The sequence below is a fragment of the Mauremys mutica genome, chromosome 4 (genome assembly GCF_020497125.1).
Source record: "Mauremys mutica isolate MM-2020 ecotype Southern chromosome 4, ASM2049712v1, whole genome shotgun sequence".
In the NCBI taxonomy this organism is placed as follows: Eukaryota; Metazoa; Chordata; order Testudines; family Geoemydidae; genus Mauremys; species Mauremys mutica.
Window position 1 is genome coordinate 137061560 of NC_059075.1, and position 15046 is coordinate 137076605.

At 50.6% G+C, this 15046-nt stretch overlaps 1 protein-coding gene across 2 annotated transcripts in view; it reads right to left on the bottom strand.

Moving 5' to 3' along the window:
• The window catches only part of PLEKHA6 (pleckstrin homology domain containing A6), a 92529-nt gene that overhangs the window by 48551 nt on the left and 28932 nt on the right, over nt 1–15046 (bottom strand). Inside the window, exon 1 of one of the 2 annotated variants that reach the window (XM_045012619.1) lies at nt 5087–5221. The exons of the other annotated variant lie outside the window; for it this stretch is intronic. Coding sequence (XP_044868554.1) covers nt 5087–5118 — 32 coding nt within the window. The 5' untranslated portion in view covers nt 5119–5221. Of the gene's footprint in view, nt 1–5086; nt 5222–15046 lie in introns of those variants that run through there. 2 annotated transcript variants of the gene reach the window in all.

Genomic DNA, 15046 nt, shown 5'->3' on the forward strand with positions numbered 1-15046 from the left:
GATGTACATAATGCAGCACGGATGGGGTTATGCAGGCACTAGTAAATAAAGTATGAGCGACACACCCAAAGCCACACTGATATGGATTTCATATCACCAGTCAGCCCCTGGAAAGACCTGGCTTTACCATGGTCCTTTACCGGCTCCAGATCCTCATTATCGGAGTGGCAGTCAGTACCCATAGCAATCACCCTACACTGTTATCACACTGCACTTTTCAGACCTGGATCTCAAAGCCCCGTACAGAGATGGGTTGGTATTAGTCATCCTGTTTTACGATCAAGAAATGGGGGCATTGGATTTTCACAGGAACTGAGCTGCTGCAGCTCCTACCAACTGTATCTGGATTCATTTGCACTCAGGCTGCAAGGGTCAGATCCAGACACCCTCACACAGAACAGGACTTTCTTCCTTGAGCGCTACCATTAGAATGACTCAGACCGCATGTGGAGTACGGCGTTACCGAACGTGAGCGAGGGTATCAGCATCTGCACTAAATCCACAGTCAGTCCGCAGCAACTGGGAATAAAATCCAGGAGTCCTGGCTCCTTGTCCTCTGCTCTAACCACACCAGCAGACTACACCAGCTCCCAACTAATTGTTGTCAAACCAGCCCGTGGGAGCACTGGCTACTGGATGCACAGGCCCATATCTTGCTCCCAACCCCTCTGATTTCCACAGGGTCACCTGGGTGCAGCAGAGCAGAACTGGGCCCTTGTCTCTAGCTCACAGCCCTGAGCATAGGGCTTCACTACAGAGACAAGGCTCTCTGCCTCACATTTTGTCTGAGACTGACCAGGAGAGAACATTCTCTGCCAGTGACTGGCGCTCACACGTGCAGGAACAAATTGGATTGCCCCATCCCAGACAATAGCCACAATTTCCCCAGGTATGGCAGCATTCCGAATCCCATGAGGGATCTCTGCAAGTGGGATTTAAAGAAGCGGGCTGTGACTACTGGCTTTGGCTTGTGGGAAGCAGATGAGATGCCAGCTTGCAACTAGGGCAGAAAACGGACACAATAAAACCAGAGCAAACATCTGTTTACCTTTGTCCCCCTTCTACGTGCTGCTCACAGACGTTAAGAACAGAGCTGCTCTTTTACGAAGGATCTGAGTGGAGGTAGAACCCCAGATCATGTGTGAATGCTGGCAGAGGGCTTCAAAGAAGCAGAAGCCACAGGACTTCATCCAATAGCCTGGTAGACACGACAGGGCATGAAGAGCCCCTTTCAAAAGCTGATGGATTTGCAACACTTAATGAACGGCAAATTGCAGCAGAATCTCCCTTCGCTAATCCACATGCTGCATAATCTGCGCAACAAATTTCATCTGTACTTCCCAGCAAAGCTTGCGGAATGGAGAGCCAAGGTGAGGTCTCTGATTGCTGAGACCTCATTAGCTTTACAGGACATATCACAGAACATCGACTGTGACATGATGAGATATTAACATAAAATGAAATTACTGCTGTCCAACTAAATGAGCGTGGTCATGTTCTCCGACACGCTGTTTTTAAGTGGGGAAAATGCAACGCGGGCGTAACTCCACTGGGCCTGCTGTTTTTTCACTTACCCCTTTGTTCGGAAAAAGAGTCATTCACTATAGTAATGGCTCTGCAGCCCTACTGAGTGCAAATGAGTGAGATTAGACTGCACGTGGGGAGACTGTTTATAATAAGAGATGAAACTGCATTACTGAGAGCTCGATTCTGCCATGCATGTGAGTAGAACCTTGTGCCTTAAGCAGCCCCAAGGAAACCAATGGCCGGATCCAACTCTCAGAGTCAGTGGAAGTCTTTCACTGACATTAATGGCGGTTGGATTGAGCCCTGAATTAAACCACAAAAGATGTACCCGATTAACTATACCGGTGTCGTTAAAACAATCTAACCTCCCTAGTACAAACAGTTACACTGCTATAAAAGCTTAGAGTTTATTCCTGTACAGGAAGGGGAATAAACTATACTGATATAAGGCACCTTTTTACTGGTATAACTGTGTCCACGTTACGGGTTGAACTGGTACAGTTCATTTCAGTAAACTGCCCCATCCAACAGACAATTATATCAGTATAAAAACGGTGCAGATTTCAGAATTGTATTCAGTTCCTAACACCCCTAAAACGTCGCGACATTCAAGATCAGCGGTTCTGGGTGGGGCTGGCTTGCAACATTTAAATCAGAACTTGCCCAGCAGACCCAGCATTCGGGCGCGGCCCCAGCTCTGCGCCTCGGTTCCTGCAGGCCAGAGGACTGATTTGACTGTGGGCCTGTTCAGAAATTGCTTTCAGCGGGTAAGAAAATCCAGCCTTTAATTTAAATTAAAGCATTTACAAAGTGAAAACATGACCACTGCCAACTGCGGTTGCGTGAGCAAAACCCAAAGTCAACAAATTAAGGAGCAGAAAACCCGGCGGTTTCTGGGGATTTCGGCAAAGACCCCAAACCATTAGTACGCTGCTGAAAATGCTTTACACTGGCTACTTGCCCTGTTATGTTATCAAAATGCAGACAGCAGTAGTGCCAGAGGCCTTGGCTTTGCGAGGAAAACCAGCCACCAGTCTCTTTGTTCTGTGTTTGTACAGCTCCCAGCACAATGGGGGCCTGTGCCATGACCAGGGACCCTACCTCTCCCGTAGGACCCAAATAATTGTATCCCCCCTTCCCATTACAGTACTATCTGCACACCTCACAATCTTTAATGTATGCATCCTCACTACACCCCTGGGAGGTCGGGCAGGGCTATCATCCCCATTGTACAGATGGGAAACTGAGGCACAGAGTGAGACTAAGTGACTTGTCCAAGGTCACTCACGGATTCTGTGGCAGAGTAGTGGCTAAATCCTAGGCTAGTGCCCTAACCATTAGACCATAATGTAGACAGAACTCAGGCGCTTTTACCACTTGCTGTCTAACCCTAAATGCCCAGTACAGTCCCACTGATCAAGAGTTGAAGGTCCCTAATTTCTTAGTATGGATGGAGCCAACCAGGGTCTGAGTCCTCGCTGCCTCATACCTTTGTAGCCATTTGCACCTGTGTACCGTGACTACAAAGCCTGGCCTGTGCAAAGCTGTACCCATTTAGCTAACACTGTTTAGATAAATCAGGGCAACTTTGCGTGTGGACGCTCAAGTTGGTTCAAACCTGGTTGATAGTGATTTAGCTTGTACTTTACATCAGCTAAACCAAAATAAGCCAGATTTAAACCAATATGAGTAACACCCACACACAAAATTGCACCAGTTTAACATCACACTTTCCTTTACTCCAGTGCAACTCCCACGTGCGGACAAACTCCAGGTTGCTACTGATTGAGAACAGTAGCATTTTATACCCCACCCAGGTGTGGATGGCTGCAGGAGGTCCAAAGCGGTGGAGGATGACTCAGCCCACAAGCTCCTCCTCATTCCAGTAGAGACAGGATGAAAAACCACCTTCGAAGCATTCAGTTAGTGGGCCTGATTCACCGCTCACTAAAGTCACGGAGAGTTTCCCCAAGGACTTCGCTGGCTTTTGAGTCAGGCCCTTGACTGCCAGGTTGGAGAACCCAGGGATCAGCAGGTTTCAGGTGCAGTCTGTGTTACAACCCTGGATCTCTCTTCACTTTGGTGAGTTCCAAATCTAGATTAAGGCACGAATACAAGTTCCCTACCAGCTTTGGTTGATCCTGTTCAAGGGCGGTTTGCAATGTTCTTCAAGGGAACAGAGAATGGCTGCAATACAAATTACGCCCCCTCCAGCCCCCACCCTCCTAGCAAGACACCAGCTACCTGCACACAATTATCTGCATATAATGTGGCCTCCACTATCACTGCATCTGAGCACTGACATGCAGCACCGCCAGGCACCAGGCCACTGTGTACTGAATGCCCACCGATGATGTCACCATGCAAATAGCCAGACTCTGCATAGAGTCAGCAGAATGGTGAAAGTTGGAGCAAGAAAAATAGCTGCCGCGACCACTCGTCCCTCCACCCAGCCACTTGCAAGTTTCACCTGAAGGTCTGGGATAAGGCCAGGGTTAGAGGATACTAAATGTTTGCTGGCAGGAATACTACTAAAAGGAGTGCTTCCTGCATAGCACCATTACTGCCCAAATCCCAGTACTCTTGGCAATACTATTTCTCTTTCAGTTGCTTTCTTCCCTCCTCAGTTAGCTTAAAGGGCTTTCGTTAGCATGTGCCCCAGATGAAAGAGGGGGGAAAAATCTCATTCTCCAAACTGGACCAGTTGTATTATTATTTTTATAAATAAGGAAGCTGACTTTAACACAGAAATTGACACCATTAAATAACCCCACTTCCCTACTGCTATTTTTCTAACGAGAAATGATGGGTGGGTGGGGGTTTGGTTGCTCTGGGTTGCACCTGGTTTTAAAAATAATCACATAAATGCCAGTGACTTTACCAGGATCACAATGGCATTACATAGGCAGGTGATAACCTTCCCTCTGCCCCACGCAAGCTTGCAGGGAATGTCATTTCAAAGGGAAGCACCTTCTGCTAGAGCAAGGAACTGGGCTACTGGAGGGACCCCTTGGCAAAGCTGACGTTCCCGGTGCTGCCGGAATTAGCGTCCGTGGATGGGTCTCACCCATACGGTTCTTAGCCTGCCTTCAGCTTTTGGTCAGAGGTTCATTCATTTTGCCAGTCAGCAGCAGGTTTCTGTTTATCCTCTCAGGCACAGGTCCCCAACCACCACCCCAGCTTCCATCCTTGGTAGCTCTGTGCAGCTTCTGCAGCTCCTCCCGGCACTCGTTCAATTGCCTCTTCCATCCCAGCCACCACCCACTCCTCCAGCTTCCCAGGGCCCTTCCAGAGCAAAGTCACTTCCTCGGAACCGCCTTAAATAATTCCTCTCCTGGCAGCTGCCTTGCCTGACCCGGCTCTACAAACTCCTGAGTTAAGCATCTCCTCCCGAAGCACTGCAATGCAGCAGTCACTGACCAAGCTGAAGTTCCCTCATCCACTTCATGACACACAGACACACACACAAAGCCCCCCATAGGCAACGAACCAGGCCTGCCTTCCTGGCCTGTTTCCTCTCCCCCCACCAGCCCGGCTGTTATCACCAGGAGAGCCCTACCTGACTCGACGGTCTGCCCGGAACTTTAGCATTGTGCCAGGTTCCCTTCCCGAGCTCAGCAGGGATCCCCAGCTACAACCATCCCGTGGGAGAGAGGGACGTCTTCCTGCCACTCCAGCGGCTCTTCTATTGCACTAGGCAATGTACCGTGGGGGATGATCCTGCACTGGCAGGGAGACGTCGGAGTGGGTGATCTAATGAGCTTTCCATCCTTATCTTCAACTTGTCTGATTCCCTTGAGTTCAGCGCTGGTTGCATTTGATTCCCGCTCCTTCTCTCTCTCCCCTTTCTTCCTGGGCACACGCAGGGGGGGAGGGAGGCATTCGTTCTCTCTAGGCAGCGGGGTCTATTCTAGCCCAGTCCCGGCTCATCATTCGAAGCGAACGACGCTCGCAGCCTCGCGTGCAGGAGCAGCCAGCAGGCACGCCGAGCATGGAGTGAAAAAAAAAAGATCCCCAGCATGGTTCCCCAAGGAGAGAAAGGTGAAGGGCAGAGACACTGCCACACAGACACACACACTCATGCGTCAGGTGCAGACAGAGGAGGATTTATGCTGCAGCCTGACCCTACCCACTTGGGCACAAGGCAGCAGCTCTTTGCCAGGCTGAAGGCGAAAAGCGGAGGGCGCTGGGTTTTCTTGAGAGAGAGGCACTCGGCTACCCTGACCCCTCCCGGGGAATCATTCTTATCCCACGCTGGAGAAATCTGCAGCTCAGCGAGGGAAGGAGCATGCTACGGGGATGGGAGCGATTAGACAGACACACCAGACCAACCGACCTCTGTCAGAGTAAATTGCAGACACGCTGAGCAGATGTTTACTGCTAACCTGGGTCGTGGCACAGGATTTATAAAACTGGGTCCACCCCCTGCTGCTCTTTTTTATACAGTCACTCATCTTCAGACAGTTCTGATGTGGCCTTATATTCCTCCCCGCACTTAGTCACTATTGTTTCTTCATGAGCAAAGGCCCAGTGGTATCATTTTAGGAAGGGAGCGTGGCCTGAGAGTCAGGACTCCTGGGTTCCATTCCTGACCAGACTTCCCTCTAGAGTAAGCGCTAGCACAGGGGGCTGGGAGGCAGAAGAACTGGGTTCTCCTGACGGTGGGACCGATAGCAAGAATGCTTCCCTTGCTCACAGAGGGGGATTGGTGGGGTTCCTAAAGCCCTTTGCAACCCCAGATTTAAAGGGGAAAGCACTGGAGGCCGTGTGCGCGGTCACTGACACAGCCACTCACTCTCCCCCTTGGGCCAGCACTTTAAAAAACACATTTGAGTCCATCCCGATTGTTAGTATTAGAAGCCGGGGTGGGGAGGGGGGCAGGGGGGAATGAAGCAGTGACATTTAAAAGAAACCTCCAAACAAGGAAGCAGCGCTTGGGATACCAGCTGGCTTATATCACACAGTATTCACTCCCCCTTGCCAGGATCATAGCAGTACAGCCAGCCCGGGGCTGTGAGCACCTTGGCACGTTCTGGGGAGGCGCTACTTATCCAAAGGGTGTCACGAGTAGCCGATGAATCGGCACGTCTGCTGCCATCACATCATTCTGCTGGGTAATTCTGAAAGGTCATCGCTTCCTGGAAGCCCTTAAAACCAAGCCAGCATCCCGAGGGGACAGGCAACAGCCCATGCAGCAATGCTGGGCTTGGACAGGGAGACAGACTCTCAGGCCAGAAGGGACCATTATGCTCATCCAGTCAGGCCTGCTGCATGACCCAGGCCAATGGGAGGGCAGGCAGGCCTGGAGGATGGATGCTCATCCCTCTTGTTGCGCTATAATCTGCAGCATCTGTGCAGACAGTTGATAGAAAGACCAACACCTATGGAGATATGTGGATGTGTAGCATTGTGTGTGAATCAGTTAATTCACTGCCACTGGTTGCTGGTGTGCAGCTCCTGACACTTCCAAGCTGGAGGAAGCAACATCTATTGCTTCCAAGGAATTGCCTCTGGACAACACAGGTGTCCCGCCCTCCTTGGCTGCAGCGAGAGTGGCAGCCCAAGGGGGAACCTTTAAGATGCGGGGAGTAGACGTGGAGTGATCTGACTGGACTCCTTACCACCACACACATATGTGTGCTTGGATGTGACTCCATGTTACCGGAGTTCCCTGAACTTTAGCTGGAGACAGCTCATTCTGGGCCTGGGGCCCCCACATGGAGGAGTTAATCCTAAACAAATGAACTGGGCTATAAACACACAGCAGGTTCCTCAACCATCCCTGGTGTGAATCAAGTGTAACCTCATGGACGACCATGGAGAGAAGAGTCAGGCCCAGCAACACTCACACGTTAGCCCCAGCCCCATTCGGCGCAGAGTTTTTAATGCCTGGTGTACTCTTCTAGCCACTGATCATCAGACTGATACCTAGATTCCATTCATCCCAACAACGGCCAGTTGTGTTAATTCCATCGGGGATTCAGCCCCACTCTTGGCTGGATGCGTAACACAGAAACCCCACACAGGCTCCTCTAAGCCCTGAATGCGTCAGCACTGCGATGGCCCAGCTGTGCTCACGGAAGGCACTATCCCCTCTCCTCACAGCAGTTACCAGATGAGTTGGACTCCGGAGATATCTCCTCCCCTGGGCTCTGCCGAGAGCCAGTCAGGGGAAATGCTGCCTAGTGCTTAGAGCAGGGCTGTGTTGTTAGCCACAGGGAAGAAGGAGTCAATGGATGATTTGCTCAAGGCCACTCACTGAGTCGGGGCAGAGCCAGCATTAAAATTCGGGAACACCTGGCTCCTCTGCCTGTGCTCAGGCCGCTAGGCCTCATCCTCTCCAGGGCATCCCTCTGGCTAATGGCAGCAGTGGGAGAAGTTTGGATGTTCAAGGCACGTACTGATTAAGTTACTCATCTCAGTGGGGTGGGAAGGGAATTTGAGAGGATGGGGGAATAGAAAGTGGGGAGTAACGACTCCCTGGTGGAGGGAACTCCAAGTGAGATCAGTGGGCTGCACTGATTGCCCTAATGCTGGGGCATAATACAGGCTGCCAGTTAAGAAGGGTTTCTGGGGTACAGCAATGGGTACAGGGAGAGCCTCTCGCCTCCACAGCAACGGGTACCCGAGTGTCAGGTTAACCACCAGTGCTTGGCAGCCAGGCCAACAATGGAGCAAACGCCACAGAGGTCACCTCTACATTCTCCTTGGGTTTATGCCTGGCTTTAGGAGGAGCGGAGCAGCCTGTCCTTAGTTCCTCGTTCATCTCCCCTTCTCTAAATCACACACATCTGCCATTTCATGCTCCAGCACCATCAATCCAAGCCAATAAGGGACAGAGCTGAGTACCTACAAAACTCCCCCCACACGTGACACGCATATCCCCCATCCTCTTTGCAACCTGGGACAAGGGGAGGTGTCCCCCACAAAGCAGTTGTCTGTTTCCTAATCAATGCTGCTTGCCTCTGGAACGTCCTGATAACTAGCCAGTTTCACAGGCCCATAAATGTCTCGTATTTTCTCCAGTTATACATTTTTGTATTACAGGAGCACAAAGACCCCCCAAAGACGATTGAGGCCCCATTGTGCTAGGTGGTATATATACACATATACAGCACAGGGCCGGCTCCAGCTTTTTTTGCTGCCTCAAGCAGCGAAGAAAAGAAAAAAAAACGAAAAAAAAACAATTGAGCTGCTGCGGAAGTGCCGCCGAAGAGGAAGAGACTGAGTGAAGGACCCGCTGCCAAAGACTAAAGCGGAGCACTTGAGCTACCTACCACCAAAGTGCCACCGAAGACCCGAACGTGCCGCCCCAATAACGGACGGACTGCTGCCCCTTTCTATTGGCTGCCCCAGGCACCTGCTTCCTTCGCTGGTGCCTGGAGCTGGCCCTGATACAGCAGAACCTCAGAGTTATGAACACCAGAGTTCCAAAGTGACTGCTCAACCCCACACCTCATTTGGAACCGGAAGGACGCAATCAGGCCGCAGCAGAGACCAAAAAAAGCATATACAGTACAGTACTGGGTTAAACAGAAGCTCCTAAAAATAAAGGGAAAGTTAAAAAAAAAGATTTGACAAGGTAGGGAAACTGTTTCTGTACTTGTTTCATTTAAATTAAGATGGTTAAAAGCAGCATTTTTCTTCTGCATAGTAAAGTTCCAAAGCTGTGTTAAGTCAATGTTCAGTTGTAAAGATTGAAAGAACAACCAGAACGTTTTGTTCAGCGTTACAAACAACCTCCATTCCTGAGGTGTTCCTAACTCTGAAGTTCTACTGTAGTGAGAGCCTCCGCCCCAAACAGCTTAGTGTCGAAATAGACAAGACAAAGGATGGGAGAAAGGAAATATTATTACCCTCATTTTACAGAAGGGGAGGGGGAAGAGAAATTAAGTGACTTGTCAAGGTCACACAGATTGGACCCAGCTCTCCCGAGTCCCAGCCCACAAGACCATCCTGCTCCGAATAGTCTAGAACCATCTTACATGTATGGTACACAGTGCCTTGCACCCGAGATGCAGTCCCTGCTCTGAAAAGTGTATCAGCACCTCTGAAATGCAGCCACCTCTGGGGGGTGAGAGAGTGAGAAACCAACCAGAGGAAACATGGACTCAGAGCAGCAGGACAAACTCCCTGTCATCATCACTAAAACAGCTCTGCTTAGGCAGAGGAACTAATGGGGCTTTGGTTTTAAGGTTCTTATTGTTAAGGCTGAGCTTGACAGCAAAGCACTGCGGAATCGATACTAGGCCAAGATGAAGCATGCCCCACTGCTCAGTCACTGATGCCATCTCCCTCAAAGTCCCCCATCTACCTAGTGACCTCGGCCCACCCTCTTTAGATTGTGAAATCTACCAGGGTCTCACCCAACAGGTGCCAAGGGTGCAGTTTATCTCGTATGCGTCACCCAGCCTGGGCAGTAAAACCAGAACGGTCACTTTCCTAGTCAGTTTCAGTGGGCAGCAGCATTGTGTATTTAATGATCATTTGACAGAGCTGAGTACACAGTGGGTCGCCGGAAGCTCACGCTGCTCGGAGCACCAACCGTTTTCGTTATGAACCATAACATCCTTATCATGATCCCGCCCACAGCTGGGAATGCACAGTCTCTGCTGACTGGCTGACACAAGCCACAGTCCTTTCAAAACACGCTGCCCCGGCACTCAGGAACACGGCCTACAGATAATGCGGTGCACTGCTCGGCTCTGCCCAGAGAGACGCTCTACTCCCTCTCTAGTGTGTTTACACAACCGCCCAGTGAGAGGAGGGGAGGTATATTAGGTCTCAGCTTTCCCGATTTCTTTTCAACTCAGTTCTGCCTCTGGTGAGTTAATTAGCTGTCCATAGAGTGCTCAGAACATATAAAAATGTGACCTACTCTGAAAGAAATGACACCTCAGATGTCTCACATTGGGGCTGTATCTATTGGGTTTCCAGGAAATGGGGTGGGCGAAGCCCGCCCCATGCTAACGGAACCCCCCCCAGCCTAAGGGGAGGTGCCACAGAGCCTCAGAAACCCACTAGCCTCAGAAACCCACTTGACCAAGGTAAAATACTATGGCAACTTCCCAGCGACATCATCTCCTTAGCTGAAAATCAATGACAACCCTTCACTGGTGTATTACCCCCTACATAAGTATCTCTTCTAGGCACCACATGGGCCTTCATAAAAATCCCCTCTGTGCACAACTGTTCAGAAACATCCCCGCTCCGTGCAGGCTAACTTCCATCAACAGAGTCAGCCTAACGCCCTGGCTGCTCTACAGCTGGAGCTGTGTCAACAGCAGTGGAGACGGGCTTAACCCAAAGCACCTCAGCACAAGATAAAAGCAACAGTTTCTGCTGTGGAGCTGGAATTTAGGAACAAACATCCATGCACGTACGTGTACCCCAAGTGGGTGCTAACACATTGGCAATGGTGTGCCCAACAGGAATCCCCCTTCAGTGCCCAGGCTGCCCCCTCCATCTCCGGTGTGTGAAGAACTGAACAAGAGCGGACGTGCTCCCAGCAGCTTCGTGGAAATATGTGGTGGGTCTCTAGAAACAGGTCAGAAACAGCAGCCTGGATTCAAGCCCTCCCAAACCTTGGGAAATTTCAGATCTAGATCCAAACCTGAATTTCTCGGCGATGCGTGGGTTTAGCTCTGCTCTCCATGTACAACCCAGTCCATTTCAGGGTCATTAAAACCAACATGGGGGGTATGTATGCGCGCATGTACACCGAGTCCTGCACACAAGATCAGCTCAGTGCAGTTCCGTACGTCAGAGCCTCTAACGTCAGTGTACAAATGCCCTAAATAGGCAGTTCAGCAGTAAAGGGTGGCCCTACCCAGCTTCCTACTACAGCTGACAGAAAAGTGCCAATTATTTTTCCATAGAGAATTTTGAACATTTTTCATTTTTATTCAAATTTCCCATGGGTTTTTCCCTCCAGTTTTTGAAAACTGACTATTTTTAACTCAATATTCAAATTTGTTTTTCCTCAAAAAACCCAAATGTTTAACTGAAAATGAAATAAATGTTTTCTACACAACCATTTTTCACAGAAATTATGTTTCAACAGATACATTTTGACCAGCTCTACCATCAAACTCATTCTCCACTTGTATCTTCATGAGATGTCTGAGATGGCATTAACATAAGAACATAGGAACGGCCGTACTGGGTCAGACCAAAGGTCCATCTAGCCCAGTATCCTGTCTACCGACAGAGGCCAATACCAGGTGCCCGAGGGAATGAACAGAACAGGGAATCATCAAGTGATCCACCCCCTGTCGCCCATTCCCAGCTTTTGGCAAACAGAGGCTAAGGACACCATCCTGCTTCATGCTGGTTAATAGCATTTGATGGACAGTCCTATGCACCGGGAACTTATCTAGTTCTTTTCTGAACCCTGTTATAGTCTTGGCCTTCACAACATCCCCTGGCAAAGAGTTCCACAGGTTGGCTGTGTGTTGTGTGAAGAAATATTTCCTTTTGTTTGTTTTAAACCTGCTGCCTATTCATTTCATTTGGTGGCCCCTAGTTCTTGTGTTATGAGAAGGAGTCAATAACACGTCCTTATTTACTTTCTCCACACCAGCCATGATTTAATAGACCTCAATCATATCCCCCCTTAGTCGTCTCTTTTCCAAGCTGAAAAGTCCCAGTCTTATTAAACTCTCCTCATACGGAAGCCGTTCCATACCCCTAATCATTTTTGTTGCCCTTTTCTGAACCTTTTCCAATTCCGATATATCTTTTTTGAGATGGGTTGACCACATCTGCACACAGTATTCAAGATGCAGGCGTACCATGGATTTATATAGAGGCAACATGATATTTTCTGTCTTATTATCTATCCTTTTCTTAATGATTCCCAACATTCTGTTCAGTTTTTTGCCTGCCGCTGCACATTGGTCAGTCTCAAGATACGTGGAAGAGCCCTAGAGCGACTACAGGGTCCTTTATCAATCAATGGAGGCCACCAATGGCTTTAAAGTACCTGTGAGCCAAGCCCTGGGTCAGACCCGGAGTTAAACAGAGCAGAGGGTTACCTGGGAGTCTCCATTCAAGTATTCCCCAGCTGTGTCTAATTTGACTGGCTTGTGTTGTGTTCGGGTGGCATTGTTCCTAACTCAGATACTGTGCCTTATGCTCCCTGTCAGCATTAATAAAGGTGTCAGTCACAGTGTTAGTCAGCCACCTAGTCAAGATCTGCTTGGCAGTATTAGTTACCAGCCCCACCGGTGACCAAGGAACAGGCAGGGAGTGGTCTGATTTACCCGCCCCCCACCTCCACCTTCCTGCCCTTGTGGCAAGCAGGCACCGTGTTTAGTCTCACCCCAGGGAAAGAGTTAATCTGCCAAAGGCTGGGGATGTTTGAATACAGGCAGGTGGAACAGACAGTTTCCGAGCAATGGCTGAGCCCAGGAAGCAGGCAGCAGTGGGTAAGGACTGTGCTGCACCCTGGTCGAGGTGAGGGTAGCACACACAGTGAGCGTCAGTCGGAATCAGCGTCCAGGTTGTGGGCAAGGGGCTGCACTGCACGCGAGTCAGCTCCAGAGTAACAGACGCAACCACCTGGGCTGCATCCTTCCACGGGTCCCTAGAGACGCAGCAGCATACCCGCTGGCAGTCTCATCTTCCCTCCATGCAATATTCATGGGCTCAGTTGTCGATGCCTCAACATGACACGCATCCCACTGGCCAGCTCTCCACCCGCCATCTGGGGCGTGGTTTGATTTCTTTGGCACGAGGCCTCGCCCGAGTTCCTGAAAACTTTTGTTTTCCTTGATTTTATTCCTTTTTGATTCCTCCCTCCCCCCTCCTTGTGCACCATAAGCAAGGCCTAAGGGCAGGGCGATTTGTGAGCAGGCCATTCTTGGCAGGAGCTCTGCCGCATCCCTCTCACCTCCACACGGCCATGTTGAGAAGCCTCCTGAACAAAGCTATGGCCCAGTGCCAGCCAACACAATACCCCCGGGGCTCAGCAGCAAGCAGCTGGGCGGGCTTCCAGCGAGGCCTGGGTGCAGTCACTTGTGCCCCTGCCTTCCTCTCTGAATCACAGCCAGCCCCTCACCCACCCCCAGCCTCACCTGCCTCGGGCTAATTGGCAGCTGCTGCCGGCAGTTTACAAAGTGACTCAGGTTCCTCTTTAATTACACTGGACGCACGGGAGGCGGGCACCAGCCACATGGCTCACTTCTGTGCTTCTCTTCCCTTCTCTGTAAACCTAATGGGCAGGACACACACTGCCCAGCAGTGACCTGGAGGACACTTGCATCCCAGAACATGGTGGGGTGCGCACCAAGCCACTGCCAATGGCCTCGGTGTGGGCCCTGCTGGAACCGTCACCCTTCGGGGTCACCCCCAATGCTCTTATTTTGGACAGGTTACAGTAAATCACAAGACTGGAACCTACCTGTGGAAATCCAGGCAACCAACACAAAAATCAGGCTTCCTGGGACAGAGATCGCTGGGTAAAGCTAGCTCTACTGATTTTCCAGTGACTACGCTGGTGATGACCTTACAACACCTTTCACCTGAAGGATCCTAACCCTGATGCCCAGGTCAAACTCTCTGAAGCCACAGGGGCTCTGCGAGCCATTGCGGGATCTGGTTTTTAAGTGGGTCTCTTCATAGCAGCCAACATGTTCAACAGTGGCCACCGATTCTGCCTCCTTTGGGCACTCAGCACCCCTGAAAATCAGGCCAAGGCATCTCAAGGTGCACACTCACAAACTGAAAAATCAGTGGCCATTTTGCAAAGTTTGGCTGAGGGTTCGTTTCCCCACCACTGAGATGCAGCCACCTCTGGGTTGAGACAGGACAGCTGTTTACCTATCTCCCAGGGATACTGTCTGGGATTAGCCAGTTAACCAAACTCTACACCCAGCAACCAGCTTGGGACAGGAAATGAAGAGAACCCCCCTGGCCTATTGAAACTGTGATGGGGAATTCAGGTACAGAATTTAACTCTGCCTACTTTACACAGGAACCTCCATGTGACTAAGGCAGCGTCCGAGCCCCATGGACAAGACATGCAATTGCAATGACAGGGTGTCATTACAAAGGAGGCAGAGATGGCCTGGAAGAGGAGGTGCTCGCAGCTAATGGTGGGATGGAATGACCCTCTCCCCACACCCCTGTGAAACCCCAGTCAGACACTAGCTGCCCACCCCCTTGTTTGGGATAGTTTCCATTTCTCCCTGCAAAGGGATTGGCAGGAGTGAGGGCCACTCCTGTGAGCCCCTGATGCCGCCACTAAAAATACACAGTGATTCAGGTCCAACAGGCCCATGCCTGCAGGGCTGCAGCTGGTGGTTTCCCCTTCGTTACATAATCGGTTCCTTGAATTTGGCTGGTTACATTCACAGAGCGAGCACCAGCCGTGTTGCCATCCACGGGGATGCAGCGCCTTCGATAAGCAGGCACCGGACCAGGGCAAGACTCACCCAAGCTGTTCTGAGCCACAGCAAACCAGCCTGTGGCACTGGCGCTGCCTCCGCTGGTTGCTTGCCAGCCTTTGGGTGGAAAC